At 40.7% G+C, this 18,554-nt stretch overlaps 1 protein-coding gene across 1 annotated transcript; it reads right to left on the bottom strand.

The window, feature by feature from the left end:
- Positions 1 to 1,663: 1,663 nt before the first annotated feature.
- Positions 1,664 to 13,534, bottom strand: RIOK3 (RIO kinase 3). Its single transcript, XM_014938734.1, has 13 exons — positions 13,319 to 13,534; positions 12,337 to 12,458; positions 11,314 to 11,459; positions 11,081 to 11,185; positions 10,447 to 10,556; positions 9,587 to 9,730; positions 8,566 to 8,693; positions 7,158 to 7,343; positions 6,517 to 6,676; positions 5,434 to 5,514; positions 5,256 to 5,345; positions 4,763 to 4,870; positions 1,664 to 3,290 (listed from the first exon to the last, which is right to left on the bottom strand). The coding sequence occupies exons 1-13, from the start codon at positions 13,382 to 13,384 to the stop codon at positions 3,189 to 3,191; spliced, it is 1,548 nt and encodes a 515-aa protein (XP_014794220.1). The 5' UTR covers positions 13,385 to 13,534; the 3' UTR covers positions 1,664 to 3,188.
- Between the last annotated feature and the right edge of the window lie 5,020 nt (positions 13,535 to 18,554).

Below are 18,554 nucleotides of genomic sequence, written 5' to 3'. Positions count from 1 at the left end.
TGACGCGGCACCGGCCTCGCCTTAAAGGCGCAGGACGCCCGGGCTGCGGGGCGGGTCCCGCCGGGCGGGGAAAGGGCTACAGCCCAGGGGGCTCGGGTAGACGTTTTGGCCCGGCCTTTCATAGCTCTTTCCCAAAAATCCCACTAAAACTTTGAGGCGGAGGGGGAGGGGGAAGGAACCAACTGCTTCCAGGCTGTTTTAATTTCCCCACGTTTTCACCACAGCGTTACTACTTACACTCTAACTATTGCACTGACATTATTACTTTTAATAACCAAGCTTGTAAATCCATTGATAAAAGATATTTTGGATAACTGAATTCGAAAGATCTAATTTCCACATACACATAATGATTGGCACCTGTTATATCGCCCCACGCCCTTAATTTTTTTTCTTATTCAAGTTCCGTGTCAGCTCCCGAGTTATTTTGTCCGGAATGGATGTCAGGCTGACAGACCTGAAATCACCCAGGTTAACTCACTTATCTTTTCACTGCTTTTGGGGCAGGAAACTGCTTTTTAGGGGCTAGGTGTAAAACAAATGAGAAAGGGAACTTACCCTCTGAAAGTAGTGCTTATTTCAGGAACAATATTAATAAAGCATTATTGAAGTTAAAGCCTGGATCATTTCTCAGTATTTATGCTCATTTTAAACTAGCAGCAGGTTTTTTTTTGGCTGATGCAGGGGCAAATACCTCAGCTCACTGGTTGCAAAACCTCCATATAATTTAGAAATGGTGTGAGATCATCATCAGTGACACACTGGTTATTATCATACTATTACTGGTTTAGAAAGAGAAATAAATGGGGGGGGGGGGAAGACCAAGATTATACCAATTTAAAAGTTTTCGGATTTATACTGCAGCTGTGCAACCCAGGACAGGAGAAATGCAAATTTAAGTACCAGATATTAACACCGCAGCCCGGCAGTCCCATCACAATAATCTCACATCAGACTCCAGAAACTGAAGGCACAACTAAGAGTGACAAGTTGTTTGCTCTATAAAACCTTCCTGTGCCATCAAACAGTCCCACGTTAACTGGAGAGGGCACACAAGTATTTCCAGAGCATTTAACCTACCTTAAAGTTTATAATTTTTTTTTTTTTTTCAAGATAAAAACAATCATTGTGTCTAAGCCAAAAGTTTAGTTAATCCAAGGTCAAAACTTTAATTCTACTGACGTTTAACCTTTCTTCTACTTCCCTACAGGAGAGCAAGCACGTCCTACAATTGCAAAAGTAATATTAAGGTAGTGAAAACCAAGGGGGGAAATGAGCAGAGGATATAAATACACAACTTGAAACCACCGTGGTAGTTTTAGAATTACTCATCAGAATAGTCATAATGTCATGAAAGTTAATTCAGTCATGAAATGGAAAAAAAAAAAAAGAAAAAAAATCTAGATTTACTTCTAAGATTCTGTTTGCTTAACAATAATCCTAGAATTGCCCCCCCCAGCCAAGAAGTCCAGAAAAATGCTTATTTTAGCAACTTCTTCCTTATTTTCAACTACTTGACAGCATGCCCAGGTGTCAAAAATCTCAAAGCAAATTCCTGAAGGGGTTAGATAACCATAGCACCTCCCTCAGAACTGGGCTGGTCTTTCCCCGATACCAGTATTTTAGGCAACTGCTTGACCGAGTAATTTGGAATAGGCTTAAGTCTCCAAAAGAAGTAAGTTCCTTTATTTCAAAAGTAAGGAGTAAATGCAAGACAACTGTCTGATTTAGAAAAGGGAAGAGAGTCCAAGTACTGGGATGAAACTGGCAAAAACAACAAGGTTGTTTACAGAGTATCCACCAAAATAGGATTTTTTTCATTTTAATGAATTAGCATAGTCCTACCCTAACACTGCTTCAGTGCTGCACTGAGGATCAGTGAAGGCTTGTACAATGCCAAGAACCACGCCAGAGTACCACCACAAGATCTTAAGCTTTTACTTCACCACCAGTTTTCCAACAACAACCAAAAAAAAAAAAAAATCAAAAAAAAAATCACTTTCACAGCACACTGTGAGAATGTCAGATGTAGCAACACTATATTCTGCTTGATAAAGAGCAGCATCAGAAACAGCAATCAGTTAAAAAGAAGTTGATCAGAATTTCTTAGTTCCGAACCATCCCACTACATCAGTTCATCTTTGAACGTGGTGTTGTGGAGAGAAACATTGCTAGATTTTTAGAACTTGCTAAAAGAAAAAGACTGGCATTAAGAATAAAAGCACAAGAAAGAGAAAAATTTGAGTATTCTTTTTGCACTTGTAAGCAAAAAGCTTTGTTTAAAAATAATGATGAACAATATTAAGTTTTCATAGTCTGTGATTATCTTCGGGGTAAGAATGTTTGATGCTTTACCAAAATGTCCAGTTAGGGACAGAATTATTATAGAGATTTTTTTTTTTTTTTTGCTTGCACTGAGCTCTTGGAACCATTTGTATATGAAGAGTGACACTAACTGAACTTACTCTTTGTCAAGCAACTTGGATGCAGCTCTCAGGATTTCCTGGCACATCACCAAAGAAGTCCTCTGCTGGTTGGATTCAAATATCTCTCTCATGTAAAACCCAACTGTATTTACAGAGACAGTTAGAGCCACATTCCACATAATTCAAATGAAAAGATCCAGACTTTTGCATATATAAAGGCATTGGTTTCTTAAATTAACATTTTCATATGATTGCAGCGCATAGTTTGACTTTCCATTTCGCCCTCACTGGAGAAGGATGAAAGGTTCACTGCCATTGTGTCCATACACAATTTTTAATTAATTTTTCAAGTAGCAATAGGGGAAAAAAAAAAAAAAAAAAAAGAGGGATTTGCCTAGTTTGCTTTCCCACAAAATACTCTAGATGATTTTTTAATTATTTTTTTTTTTAAAACTAAAACATACAAGCTCTGAATCATGCAAAATATGATCACCACAGCTACATCAGTCTAACGTAACTGGTGAAGCTGTCAGACCATGGGAAGAGGTAGTGACAGTCCATTCTCACAGTGCCAGCCTGAAGCGTGGGCTAAGTTAAAAAAACAACCAAACCACTGAGGCATCACCGTATGCTCGCTGTGTTTTTCCATTTTGGTACTCCCAGTCAACCACTCTCTCTTGACATTGGTAGTTGACATTTACCACTGCACCAACATGGTTAGAAGCAGTACGTTTTGTTTCATTAGCAGCTCTGCACGCAGTGCTATTCATCAAATATAGGTGGGTCTCCGTCGCTCGAAAACATTGACAGTTTCTTTCCATGATTCTGCACGTGATCTTCATTCATCTTCTCCAAAGCTTCAATCTAGAAAGCCAAAAATAAATCCATGCTGAAATCACAAAACCATGCCTGCACAAGAATATTTCTCAACAGCATTAAAAGGTAGCTTCAGATGACTGATCAGGTATATATATAATATTTCTATTTCAATGATTCCATCACACGTATGGGGCAATACACTTCAGAAGTACGGCTTGAAACACCTGTTCTCAACAAATTAATAAAAGGAGTAGCGCCCCTTTACAGCTTCATGCTGTCTAACCAAAATGCATGAGTTGCAGGGAGAACTGGATGGTTCTTAGGAGTTCGGCTGTATTCCTTAAAGTAGAAAAAATTGTCTCTTCCTTCAGCTCTGAACATCTCTACTGCAACTCAGCAAATCTATCAGCATTGGAGAAATTTCAAGTAATACTAAGATTAGAAATCCACTGCAATCACTTTTAAGGGTAAAAGGGGAAGACAGCTACACTTAAATGCTTTGTGCAATCAATGTAACACGCTATGGTAGCTTATTATCTTCAGATCGTTATGTTTGGATTACTTCCTCTTGTATTCCAGGGGAGATAGTTTTAGTTACTAGCCACTAACGACAAGATCTGAAGTTTAAGGACGGGGTGCTCAAATTCACCTATATGTAAACAGCAAGATAAGTCTTTCCCATAAAATTTGTAAGCAAAAAAGACGATGTAAAACACCACTGCCCCCACACCAATGCTCACAACACAGCCAGTGACAGAACTGGTTTTTGCTTAACTGATACGTAAGGATTTTCAAACAGTGACACTGTTCCCTTTACGCCTCTTCCTCAGTTTGAGGACCTGTCCCATGAGTTAACTGGTTTCAAGCTCCCACCTACCACATGCTGGACCAGCATGAACCTACACTGTCATTAGGAACTGAGCAGAATTGCCATGTAGACCCTATCTTAATTAGTAAATATGGGATGTTTGACAACTTAGTTTTATAAATGTCTTGTATCAGGATGCACATCTTGAGGAGTTACAGCTAAAATTTGAAAATTAAAAGCCAAAGATGACCAAAGATTCCAAGTCCATATTTCTACTAACATGATTTTAGGCTTGAAATTTGAAAATGTAAAACATGAAAAATAAGCAGCAAAATAATTACTATTTTTAACCCAACTTTCCTTTCTCTGCACAATTTTTAACATACCTAAGGAAAGACAACAAAGCTAGCTTCTAAACTAAAACAGATCACTAAATTTCTCCTAACACTGAAAGAAGCAATTATATGACACCTTTTATATTTGGAAGCAGGGAGATCAGGAAAGGGGGGTGAAGAGGTCTGTCAATCTGAGTTTCAGAAAACATTTTTACTATGTTGCAATTATCAAGTTAAAAAAAAAAGATATGCAGAACGATTGCTAAAAGTATATACACGCACACTAATCATACAAACTAAACTTGGAAAGTTAAGGTATTACAATAGCTACTAGCTAAACAAATTTAAATGTTAAGACACAGAGAAAGCTTTACCTCTGCTTGAAAGTCTACTTCGTTGTCAGCTGTAATATTAAAACCTGAGACAGCATTGAAGAGTTCACGCTCATTAAGTGCTTCTGCCACGCCTCCTTTCTGGAAGAACTAGTCAATATAAAAATTAAAAAATAAAAAACTAGTCAAATAAAAATTAAACACTTTACTACATGAAACAAAGCACTCCTTTTCCTTCCCCAAGTTACAATCACAGCACTTAGTCAAAATGGCATTTTTGCTTTTGTTGACCTACAGAAAAAAACAGCCAAAAGAAGTTCTAAGTTCTAGTGGTACCAATTTATTCCTCCATGCTTTTTTCCCTTTCAGAGGGGAACACCATCAGTAGAGACAACATGCAAAACTGATCTTACATGTAGGTGGTGGTGCTCATTTTTTATGGAGTTGTATTGGTTGATTTTTAGCTAGCTCTGAATTGATTTTATCTTGGAAAACATCCAACATAACAGAGGACTGTCAGACGAAGAGGTCCTACCTGTGAAACATTCCTACAGTCTCTGAACAAAAATTCAAGTCCATGAGGATGGGTTGGCTCCACAGACTGACTGACATCAATAAGCCAGACCTGTAGCCACAGAGAAACAGCAATTTACTTTGTATTAACATTTCACAGCAGATGAAACCTCTCCTCCCTGCGTGAAGAATAAGCTCACCTTCCCATCGTGCCAAAGCATGTTGTATTCACTCAGATCTGCGTGGACCAGGTTGCACTCCTTATACAACTGTTGCATCATCTGCAAGGAACCAAATTAATGAATGAATGAAGTATGCTATGCTTCAAATACTGTTTGCATGACTACAACACCACAAAAAAAAGCCTTTCCCCAATCACCCACCCAATTTACATGGGTTTTTTTCCAAGTCTTCAACAAAGTTTCACATAGGGAATCGCAGTTTTGGTAAACTGCCAGCAAACTAAGTTTTATCACTGAGCTTAGCTTTGGCAAGTCAGAAGATTCAGTCTGGTAAACTCATGTCAACTCTGCCAAGCAGTCCAAGTGCACGAGACAGATAAACACACTCTCTAAATATACCTGTCATTCTCACCCCTATCACACAGGAAAGGAGTCTCACAGTTTTAGATACTGAATCCTAACTAGCATGCATATTCACTTCAAACGTGGTTGTGTTGCTCTACTGGTTTCAAGATTTGAGGCACAGACCATTCATATTATCAAGCTGCTGGGTTGGTTGCTTTTTTAAATGTCTACAGGAATAGCAAGTGGACAGATAGCAGGTACGTGTTTGAAACAATTACAGCTGATAATAGGAAAGTAAAATACCCACCATGCAATATTCTAATTCATTCGCTGATTTCTAGATTTGTTAAAAAGGGGTGTGGGGTGGGGATTATCCACTGGAGAGTGCTTAAGCATCACAAATTAAATTGTTTGCTAAAGCCAGAAAGACTTCAGAGAACTTCGTAAACCACACACTGCTTCTATAAAAGGAGGACTACTTGCTCATAATTCCTCTGCTACTAAGTATCTGTTTGTCATCAAGTTCCAGCTTATTTCCTACTAAGATTACGATTAAATCTATTAATTTTTTGGGGGTGCAGAATTTCTTATTTATTTTAAGTCACACATTAAACAGCAGCAAAATAAGCCTTTGGACTCCATAACGTGAAAGTGATGCAAGCATCCTGAAAAGTAAATAAACGTTGATTTGCCCTTAAATTATTCCCCTAAAAAAACCACAACTCAGAACTGGAGGAGAAATCAACATTATCTTACATTAAGAACCTGATAGTAGGCCTTTTTCATATCTTCACTACTAAGTATTACATCCTTTAGTTTAGGAGCTGGGACTTGATCTTGGCCAATAAATGACATAACCAAGACGTGTTTCTTAAGGATAACCACTTCAGGACAAGGAATTCCTGCATTTTGCATTCTGTGGATCAGAAAATAGATAATTATTGACAAAAACAAAACAAAACCCACAAAACCCTACAGTTCTAGTTCCTGCTTGCTCATTTCCAATCTTAGAGAGCTGTCTGTGAGAAACTTGATCTAGAGTCAAAAAGTCTTTGAAATAGACTAAATTGAAAACTGAATACAAATCTGTATTTCACATAGGAAAATTCAGATTTTAAAGCCGTAAGTAGGTCTGAAAACACTCACTGAAAACTAATTACTTTTACAGCTAGAGCCTGTTAACTTCATGGGCTTGTAAATTCGGCTGCCAAATCCCTGAAGATGCTGACAATTCATTAAACTGTAAGAAACCAGAGACTTATTCAATCTGTACCAGGTTGTGTATTATTTATCTTAAAAATCAAATCTAAACTTCTATCCAGACATAGTGTATCTTTCTTAAACAGAGAATAAGAGACCGACAGACATTTGGCAACTACTCTTTTTTTTTCCTTTACCTTGTTAAGTTATGCATTTCTTTCTCAGCCCACATACGAATAATCTTTCGAGGATTCAATTTACTGAAGCGGTCTTTAAATCTGTAGTCATCCTTAATATATTTGTCACGGTTCTTGAATTCATTAAGAGTTGTTTTAAACACTTTGATGGCACATTCTGGAGGTATAACTTTATCTTCAGTTGCACTTGGAAAAAGTCAGATACATAACGAAGTTAACTACTCACATCTTTACAAGCAAATGCATGGGTTTAGTTGGGGGTGGCTAACATTGCAGATATAGTTATTTAAGAGATGAAAGGATCTGATTTTCTATCAATTTTGGAAGCCAATTCAATTTAAGTATATAAGAGCTCTATAAATAAGCTTATATATGAATGTTTGGGTTTTGGCATTTTGATTATATGCCACTTACCAAATAGGTTCAGTCTCCCAATTTGTTTTACTTAAATATCATACTTAATAAGAGCCTTGCTAATGGATGTACTTGCTTCAAGAAATTACAAGTGAAAAAAAGTCTAGCATGAGAACCATAACAGCATGAGAACCATAACAGCATGAGAACCATAACAGCATGAGAACCATAACAGCATGAGAACCATAACAGCAGTATCACAATGTTTTTTTAAGCACCACAAAGGTATTGCCCATTGAGTAGTACTAAAGCAAAAGAACACTCCTGAACATCATTCAAGCAAGGGTCAATTAAAAAACCAAACCAAACCAAAGTTTTTAAAAGGAGCATCTTTTTTCCCCACCCCCAAATTACGTCTCTTGACAACTCTAAATAGGTTACCTGTATTTGGGTTCTATTAATTCTTTCTTACCTCACTTTAAACTAGTGGTGTTTCAATGTGCTACAATCACTACTAATGTATTACAATCATTCCAGCACTGTAGTCTTTAAAACTGGACTCTTGCACGAGTTGCAAAGCGAACTGCAGCCCAGCACGACTCTCAGGGTAAACCAGAAGTAACAGACAGCACTTCCACTGAGCTGCACAGATGGAGCTGGTAATACAGCGATCCGTATGGAAAGACAATCTTCAGGTAGCCTAAGCTCATCATGACAGCTGTGTAGTCTGCAGCAGGTCAGTGGAAAAAGCTCCCCCAAACCTCTTCTTTATAAAAAAGTCTGTTTTATAAAAGGAGTACATATTTTTCCACTGTAAGCTATAGTGGATTTGTCCCCATTCATTAAATGGTCTCCAAGGAGGAAAGTGGAGATTTTTTTATTTCAAGGTTGTTACCATCTGGCTTTCATATTTTATTATCTGCATATATATTAATACAAACTTTAAGTCTTGGGAATGAAAAAAGTGCAGATTGTTTAAATATTTTTGTGGTTTCTGCTTTTTAAACCATCTCTGGTACTTAAAGCTACTGTCAGTAACAAACAATATACTTACTTCCCTCCATATGCATGAAAAACAACAGATTCTTTTCCTGTGCTGATGCAGCCTGTAATGGTCTCCAGCATCCCAGAATTAACCATCTTGTACATAAGTAAACGTGTTTTAGGATCCACTGCTTTCTCCTACAGGCAAGAAATAAATACTCAGCTCATTAAAATAATTCTTTGCTTTACAGTGAATTTAGAGTATTTATGTACTGCAAGTGTTCATTCAACTAGGCGAAAGGAATAGCGTATTAAGAGCATTCTCTCTCAACTGATAGAGGGAAAAAAAGCCACAATACAGAGCAAACAGATGAAGCAAAGCCAAACTGCTCCAGCACTGTCCCATTAAGGTTTAATACCCTCAGGTACCTTATCAACTGTGTAGCACACACAGTATTTTACCAATTGCACATAAAGTACACACTGTGGCTCAAGAGCACTTCTAGAGGGTTTTCAAGAAGTCTTTGCAAAACATGACTCAAAATATCCCAAATATTATACTCCTTTGATACCAGTAACAATAAAATAAAGTGAAACACCCAGATTAGAAGAAGTTCACAGCAGGAATTACCAGAGGCCCTGCTGTTGGGCCATAAAGCATATGAACTGATTTCGTAAATTACTGTCAAGAGTTTACTTGGTCACCTCATCTTCCTGAAACTTGCCAAGACAACAGATACTTGGAGCCACATGGTTTAACTTCAGAGGATTAGTCCTCTGGATGACTTCTATAAATAATTTATAGGCAGTTTATTCACTGCAGCAGATTAAGAGACAAGTTTAAAAAGACAAAGAGGAAAAAAACTGGAAGCAACTTGCTCTTACTTCGACATGGCTCTCACAGTAATAGAGCTCAAGTAAATACAGCCTTTTCCTAGTAGCATCTGGCTGATGCTACCTCCTTCAGCAATGTTAACACAATATTGCTTAACTGTTGCACAAAAAATGGAATGCTTCAAAGAATTACCAAAACAATGTTCAGTTGTTACAAAAGATAAAAAGTAAATAGAGAGCCTTGATTAAAAACATACAGCAGTGGAGTGCTCCTTCTTCTCATGGAGCCTTGCACTTCGACGTTCCTCAGAATACGCGTGTTGCTTTAAGGCATTGAAGACTTGATTTGACAACTTTAAGTCCATCCCAATTCCATCCCCAACTTGGAATTCAGGTGCAAACTACAAGTAGAAATAATAGAAATTTAAGCATTGTTACTAGCAGACACTAAGGGTTGGTTGGCACAAGCAGAAATTTCTCATTCTGATTTGAATTAGGGTAGATTAGGACATATGTGAAACCCACTTTGCGTAATGTTGTCACTATGTTAAAAAACATATTGCTCTAAACTCAGAACTCAAAGTTCTGCCCAAATTGATATGAGATTACCCAACATCCTCTCAAAATAGCACTTGCAGCATTTCCTTATTTGCAGAAGTTGTAGCAGCTGTATTAAAGAAAACAGAGGTATATACTATGGATAACCAGACTGAAAGTCATACAACTGACTGAAAATAAGTTACTAGGCTCATCAGGCAAAATTAATTAAAAATTTAAATTAAAAAAAATGTAGGCTACATGACAGCTGTGTTTTTCAAAAATAGCCTTGGTGTTTTATTTGCCTGTGTACGGAACTTGCTGATAGTTTTGTTGTGCCAAAACACTTCTGTGCAACTTCTTGAATCATGATGATTAACAAGCTATTCTTAAACAAAAAACCCACATAAACTCAAATTGCCAATTTGAATAACTAATCCAGACACTGCATTGCTTTCATCTGATGGGAAAAAGATAAAATAAAATCAGCACTGTGTGCAGTAGCACAGAGGGACAAACGTTAGTTCTTCAGTTGAATTACAGCATTCTGGTTTTACACAGAAAATAAGTTTTCACTTACATTTTCCATGCGAGCAGTGTTCTTTCTTCCACATACCACTTCATCATGTTTAGTAGTAATATCTTTTCCTTTTCCTATAAAGCCCTTTCTCGGTGTTGTAGTAGGTTTATCTGCCAGGAGTGAAAAAAAAATAAAAAATCTAACTTTACATCTAAACAAACATAACTCATGCTCACAAAGGTTCCCACAAGTGTAACCGAATTTTATTTATTAAACAGAATAAAATAGTGCAATTGTACGACCTTATCCTAAACACATCATCATCTTTTGTGACGTTATGTCTTACTTCTCTGTCTTCTTTGGAGTGTCAAACACCCTTATGGCATGTTAAAGACAGGGATATTCAGTATCATGTGCAGATGCCCCTAGCCAAATGTAGATGACAGATATGCATATCCCACAATACTTTCCATGTAGAATAGCTATTTGACTAGATTCAGCACCAAAGCCAATACATTGGCAGACAGAAGTCTGAGGTTACCTACCCAGCTTCCTGCATAATAACTCCCAATTAGGTGACCTGATTTTACACACAACTGGTATGTCTCCTTACATTCAAGAAAACTGATTTAACTATGTCATATTCTTAGGTCTATTAACTGAAGAAACTGCATGGTTTAAAACTGCCACATACCTGCTCTGTAAGGATCATGACGAGTATCCTGCCAATCAACCTCATCCTCTGAGCTGTCACTGTCATAGGGATGCACCTTCCGATAATTTTCAAAGGATATGGAGACTTGAGAAATAAAACAAATAAGCATGTCTGTGGTTATCAGGGATTTGCTACTTCTTCGCAGCTCTGTCAACTTAAGCAGAGTGCTAAGAATATCTCCAAAGCAAAAATATTTCTTCTGATGAGGGTACCTTTGCTATCTCCATTGATCTTCTTCTCTTCACGCCGAAGCTGTGCATCATATTCCCTGTCAAATTCCATCTGCAGCATCTGAGCTAGCATTAGGTCACTAGAAGTGTCAGTATTTTCTCCTGTAATAAATGGTCCTTCAGCAACACTACACAAAATGAAAACAGAAATTTAAAAAATTAAACACAGCAGTCTAACCAGAAACACCACTTTATACCATTTCATCACTCTATACAAAAGACCTCATGCAGAGCCGCATAGAAACTATTGGATCTCAACTGTCTGCCCCAATAAGCCCCCTCAAAGCCAACACAAAATATTAATAGAGCATGACTTCATTTCTCTTTTCTACTCCTTTACAATGCAAACATTACTTAAACTTTTACTTGTTCACCATTCTGTAAGAAGCACTAGCTCTATTTTTAAGATGCCCTTCATGAAAGGTAAAGAAGGCATACGGGTGTATGCGTGTGCATATGTATATTTTTAAATAAATAAATAAATAAATAAATAGAAACAACCAAATAAAAAACCCAGAAACAACAAAACAGTGTTCCTTTGCTCTACTTCACAGAAAAGACTGCAGGAAAAATTTGCACAAGTTTAGCACAAGTAAGCTCTTGGCCTATGTTTAGAGCTTCCAAGTATTAGGAGGATACAGGTGATACACCCAACAGTTCTAGAAATAACATTGTACATTGTTAAGAGTTTCTAAAAGGGAAGAAAAAAACCATTTCTGACAATGTTTCTCAAAACGTAGCTTACAGACTGGCTTAAAGCACCCAAACCAACATGGAAAAAAAAATACCAAGAAAGAAGGAAGGGTGATAAAGAATAGAATCTAAGGAAAATTTTTAACTGGGGAAGTCATCTTCACTTAAAAAGACCTAAAGAAGCAGAGTTAGGAGACAATAGGCAGAGCATTTACTATATTGCTACACCTTAAGCACACTCTAAGAAAACACACAAGAGATAGAAGATGGCTTCACAACTATGGAGATCACTAATCCAGGATTTAAACTTACGCAACCACTTCAGGAAATGCAGCATGTTCCTCTTCCAGCTGCAGCTCTTTTGCCAGCTGTTCACTCATTACATCAGCAAGGGAACATGATATTGATGTTGGGTTAGGGGCTCCCCAAGGACACTGTAAATAATCATTTTATTCAGGTCAACAAAAAAATGCAGTGGCAACGCGATAATCACGATAATTAGCAATCACTGGCTCTAAAATAAGTTCATGTAATCTTATAAGAGCTTGTCTTCTACAGATACTTAGGGAAATACGATGAACTAAAGTACAGAAAATACCTCAACAAGTAGGTTATAAACTCAGTAGGGAGAACTGCAACTGAAAGGATGTTGATGGTCACTTACTAATGGAGGGGGAATTAAGAGTCAGTTTGTCAGTACCTTCTGAAGACAGGGACTAAGCCTTCCCAGAAAGTTTGCTTACAAGTGTATATACAGACTGTGTAAAACTTCTCTGGGAATAACATGACACTAGTGGCTTAGGCACAGCTTCCTTCCCGGTTTCTAAAGCCCTGAAAGGACAGCCATCATAAACATCACTTCAAAAACACAGAAGCAGGCACACTAGGGAGGCGGGAGGGTTGTGGAATGATGGATCCAACCAAGTCGTGACTCACTCTCCTGATAACCAAACTCACCGAGACCCAACCCCCTGCTCACCAACACAGCTTGGAGAGAAGCCACTCGTTTATCAAGCTCTGACAGCAGCTCTCTCCACCAGGAAGATAACTGCCGGCAGCAGCCAACCACCCCAATGCCAACCACCCCGTCCAGCTTTACGGCAGCGGAGCCAAAAGCGCTGGGTTTGCCAAGCAGCCGTGACCCTTGTTTTGCTGGCACCTCCCAACGGCCTCACAGCTCCCCTCAGAAGGAGGCGGGAGAGAAAAAGGGCAACAGGGCCCAGCCGCCGCCGTTAAGGCCCGGCGCGGCGGCTGGGCCCACGGCCCCCCCCTCCCTCGCCCAGCCCGCCCTCACCTTGTTCCGCCAGGCGGGGCCCGGCCCGGCCTCGGGAGGGGCGGCGGCGACTCCTACCGGATCCATCTACACACACAACGGCGGTCGACGGCGGTGACAGCGGCGAGGGGATCTCTCTCCTCAGGCGGCGAAGCTCCGACTGGCCGAGCCTTCCGGGTTCTCCCCTCATCGGCCTCTCTCACCGTCACCTCCCATCGAGCTCCCCATTGGCCGGCGGCTGGGGCACTCACCCGGCATTTCCGGTGATGTCAGCGGGGTCGCTGAGGTGGGGGACGGGAGGCGGAACCAGCACGTCAGAAGCGAACAAATTAATTTGATCCCGTAACTCGCTGTAAATCCAAAATTTAAATACTTCGCAGAATCATAGAATCGCCTAGGTTGGAAGGGACCTTTAAGATCATGTAGTCCAACCATAATAATAAAAAAAAACCAACCAAAAAAAAAAACAACAAAAAAAAAACCCCAACACTGAACCATATTCCCAAGCACGATGTCAACTCCTCTTTTGGAGTCACCTCCAGGGATGGTGCCTCAACCACTTCCCGGCACTGGTGAGGCCTCACCTCGAGTGCTGTGTACAGTTTTGGGCCCCTTACCACAGAAAAGACGTTGAGGTGGTGGAGCGGGTCCAGAGAAGGGCAACAAAGCTGGCGAGGGGTCTGGAGAACAAGTCTTATGAGGAGAGGCTGAGGGAGCTGGGGTTGTTTAGGCTTTCATAGAATCACAGAATGATATGGGATTGGAAGGGAACTCTGGAGATCATCTAGTCCACCCCCTCATCTAGTTTAGCCTGGAGAAAAAGAGGCTGAGGGGAGACCTTATTACTCTCTATAACTACCTGAAAGGAGGTTGTAGAGAGGTGGGAATCGTTCTCCCAAGTAACAAGCGATAGGACAAGAGGAAGTGGCCTCAAGTTGCACCAGGGGAGGTTTAGATTGGATATTAGGAAAAATCTCTTCACCAAAAGGGTTGTCAAGCATTGGAACAGGCTGCTCAGGGAAGCGGTTGGGTCACCATCCCTGGACGTGTAGCTGTGGTGCTCAGGGACATGGTTTAGTGGTGTTTTTCACAGTGTTAGGTTGATGGCTGGACTTGATGATCTTAAAGGTTCCTTCCAACCTAGACAATTCTATAATTCTATATGCATCTAACATCATGTTTAAAACATTTAGGCAGATTGCCTGATTCGCATGCTCATTATTCACAAAGGGGTGTGTATTTTAGCATTATGATTCCCCAAGGTTAGTTTGGGATACATCTTGGCTCCAGTTTGGTCCAGAAGTTACATGTCTAAGACATGTCTAAGAAGTTACCTTATGTCTAAGTCAGCAACTGCAGCAGAACACATAAGACACATTGCTTCGTTTCACATTCTACTCAAGCTAAGGTACATTCCTCAATGCCTCAACCCTCTCCCAACCGGAACTTCTTGATACACTTTTAACTTCGTTCTTTAGACATCAATCTGACACCTGTTACACTTCAATTTTATATGTAACGTCTATCTGGAAAACAGTACCGTGATTGAAATGCCCCTTTTCCAGGATCAGGGGCAACTGGATGGTGTTTTGCTTCAATACTGACCCTGTCTGATGTCTACTCAAGCAAGTGTCCCAAAAGGAAGGAAGCCTGGAAATCTCCTCAGGCCTGGCTCACCACCAGCTGTGAGAAGTGCCTGCAAAGGCAGAGAGATGTGCTGTCACAGCCACGGTTGATAACCAGAAAACCGGCCGTACAAAGCTGGCAGGTTCCAGGAGCAGGAGGAGTGCTGAGGGGTCGTGCCACCCCTGCGGCACCCCCTGGCCTGCTCGGGGTAAGTTCCCTGTTACTGTCCTGGTTTGAGCAACACAGGACTGATTTATCTTTCCATAATCTTACTTTTCAGTAAAGTTTCTTCTAATGCTTAGCAAAATTGTACTTTTGGAAGACTCTAGTGTCTGAATTCATGAAAATATTTACTTCAGGGCCAGCTAAGGTGTGTGGATTTCAAGTTTTCAGTGTTTTCAAGTTATCCAGGTGCAGGGATGAGGAAGAGAGAGACCCGAGCACTTGACCCAAGCTGGCCAACAGGATTATTTCGTACCATGAACGTCACATTCAATATAAATTAGAAAGTTTGCTGAGGAGTTCTCTCTTCTTCCTTCATGGCTGCGATCCTGAGAACTTCTTACCCCGGTGCCAGACCCCTGAGGCCTTCCCTTCCTCCCAAAGCCATGGCTCTCACGGTGTCTGACATTTGCTGTCCACTGCTGGGAGTGCACGGCTTCCTGATGAGAGAATTGGCTGAGTATAATCCTTGTATACTCTATATTGGTATCAGGATCAGGATTGGTTCTTTAGTATTGTTAATGTTAATTATTTAGTCTTATTCTATTAAATCTGTTTATATTTCAACCTCCAGTTTTCCTTGTTTTTTCCCAATTCCCCTTCCCAGGTGGGGAGAGGTCATCAAGTGAGAGAATAATTGTCTAAATGACAATAAATTGTGGGTTTCTGAAACCATAACAGTTACACATCTAGCAAAGCTGAGGCTGCCAGGGCAGACCCGGCAAAAGCCATTCTCGTCAACTCTCAGGCATGCAAGAATCAGCTTTGTCAGCCAAAGTTCACGTAATTTGTCCTTAACAACCTGCCATGACGTAAGACATTACAATCTCCCGAGACAATCTGTTCCAGGGGTCATCACTGCAGAAAGTCCCCAACTAAAGGGCAGGCAGTTTGGAAGAGGGTGGGGACCCAGGTCGTAACACACAACCTGTGTTGTGTACAACATAGCACGGGCACGACACAGGCGTGTGCCGCAGGGGCATCAGGGTGGCCAAGCCTGGTCATGCAGTACCAGTGTGGTTCTTATCTTCTCTGCCCTTAGCTCTGGCAGAAGGAGATTATTTCTTTCCCTTTGCAGCCACCTTTTGGGGCGTGAAGATTGCTGCCACGCCCCCTTCAATCTTCTTTCAAAGCAATGTCCCGCTGCCCCAAAAAAATCATAACTCTAGCACAACTGTATAAGCACTGATTAAGAAAACTGGTTTGGGTAGTCTGATTCAAAAAGACATTAACAATTAATGACCTAACATTCTTAGGTCTTTTTATTCAGTTTTTAGTTTTCAGTAATAAGTTTTTTATATTAGTGTCTTAAATATTACCTGATTAGGCCTTAACCCCATGACCTCTTATATGAATGGACCAAGCTTTGAACTGAACTATATTAAAAAGAAACGTTCTGTAAAATGACATGTAAACAAAATCATATGGCACCCATTCACATCTCCTAATAAAAATAGACAAAAATATAGATAGAGCAAAAACTTCTCTTCACATTACTCAATTCCAAAGCTGCATAGCAATTACTTAATATGTAATTCAAGTTAGTCGTGATAAACAACATCAGCAAAAATTTTTATCTTCATTTTTAATCTCTCATTGTAAGTGACTTACAAGAATTCAAATCTGCTTTTGCATTTTGCTGTGGGAAGATATATCATCTTTCTCTGAATCTCACACTTCTAATAAGAAATACTGCAAGAAACAAAAAGAGAGATATCACTGTAATATTTTGCATTGAAATGATACACCACTAAAATAAAAAGTCAAAAGTATTCTTATTGGTCTTTGTAGATACCTGTAAATTTTTTCTTATGCTATTTCCAGGCTTTACATGCTGAATTTGTGATGCAACGTGAAGTATATTCTTGTCTGCAAAGGACACATTTGGCACGCATACAGATTTTCAGAGCAAATGGCGATGCTGTATCACCTACCCTGCCATCCCAATCACATCCATTATGGTGGCATGTCAGTGATCTCCGTAGGCCTGGATTGACCAAACCTTTCAGCACTGGAAATCCAATGTCTTTTTGGGCCACCTCTGTACAAACCAGAGAGGATGCTTGAATTTGTCTCGGTGACGTGGACACCATTCGGGTGTTGCGCTCTGTCTGCTGACTTTGTCTTTTGAGGCTAAACGTAGCAGGTCAGACAGGTTCCTTCTGTGAGCTGGATTTGACCTCTGGTCTACCAGTTAGCACTCTCCTCTCTCACAAGTTTAAGCCACAGTCAGTTCCTTATTTCTGTTTTGCTTTGTCCTCTAAAAACAGAAGGAGGCTTACCTAGGCCATAATAAAAGAACGCCCAGTAATCGTGACTAGGTAGGGCATGTCTTGCGCTGCTTCTCTACCTCCCTGGGATATTTATAGTTTACAAGTCACCGATGAATCATAGAATCACAGAACAGTTTGGGTTAGAAGGGACCTTTAAAAGTCATCTAGTCCAAAACCCCTGCAATGACCAGGGGCATCTTCAACTAGATCAGGTTGCTCACAGCCCCATCCAGCCTGACCTTGAATGTTTCCAGGGATGGGGCATCTACCACCCCTCTGGGGCAACCTGTGGCAGTGTTTCACCACCTTCATTGTAAAATATTTCTTCCTTCTATATAGTCTGAATTTGCCCTCTTTTAGTTTAAAACTATTACCCCTTGTCCTATTGCATCAGGCCCTGCTCAAAATCATAGAATCATAGAATGGTCCAGGCTGGAAGGGACCTCCAAAGGTCTTCTAGTCCGACCTCCCCGCAGTCAGCAGGGACACCCCCAACTAGACCAGGTTGCCCAGGGCCTCATCGAGCCTCACCTTGAATATCTCCAGGGAAGGGGCCTCAACCACCTCCCTGGGCAACCTGTTCCAGTGCTCCACCACCCCCACAGTAAAGAATTTTCTCCTAATCTCCAATCTAAATCTGCTCCCCTCCAGTTTAAAGCCATTTTCCCTCATCCTGTCACTACAGGCCTTTCTAAACAGGCTCTCCCCAGCCTTCCTGTAGGCCTCCTTCAGGTACTGGAAGGCAAAACCTTCCTTGGAAGCCCCCTTCGGCTACTTGGAGGACCATTACAAGCTCTCCCTGCAGCCTTCTCTTCTCCAGGCTGAACAACCTCAACTCTCTTAGCCTGTCCTCATAGGAGAGGTGCTCCAGCCCTCTGATCATCTTCATGGACCCGCTCCAACAGGTCCATGTCCTCCTTACGTTGGGGGCTGCAGGCCCCAGGTGGGCTCCCACCAGAGCAGAGTGGAGGGGCAGAAATCCCCTCCCTCCACCCACCGGCCACGCTTCTTTTCCCGCGGCCCAAGCTGCGGTTGGCCGCCTGGGCTGGGAGCCCACCTTACCGGCTCGTTCCCGGCTGGTGACCCGCCGGTGAGGGCCCTGTCACGGCCCTTTAAGGAGGCGGCGCCCGGCGGCG

This window comes from Calidris pugnax, unplaced genomic scaffold, assembly GCF_001431845.1.
Source record: "Calidris pugnax isolate Ruff unplaced genomic scaffold, ASM143184v1 scaffold13, whole genome shotgun sequence".
NCBI classification, from domain to species: domain Eukaryota; kingdom Metazoa; phylum Chordata; class Aves; order Charadriiformes; family Scolopacidae; genus Calidris; species Calidris pugnax.
This window is presented reverse-complemented; position numbering and strand designations above follow the sequence as displayed.

Coding starts and splice junctions, on each gene's coding strand:
- RIOK3 (XM_014938734.1), bottom strand. CDS start 13,384: ATGGATCCGGTAGGAGTCGCCGCCGCCCCTCCCGAGGCCGGGCCGGGC. Junction 6,677..7,157: donor GAAATGCATAACTTAACAAG/GTAAAGGAAAAA, acceptor TCTGATCCACAG/AATGCAAAATGCAGGAATTC. Junction 3,291..4,762: donor AAGTAGACTTTCAAGCAGAG/GTAAAGCTTTCT, acceptor TTGGCTTTCTAG/ATTGAAGCTTTGGAGAAGAT.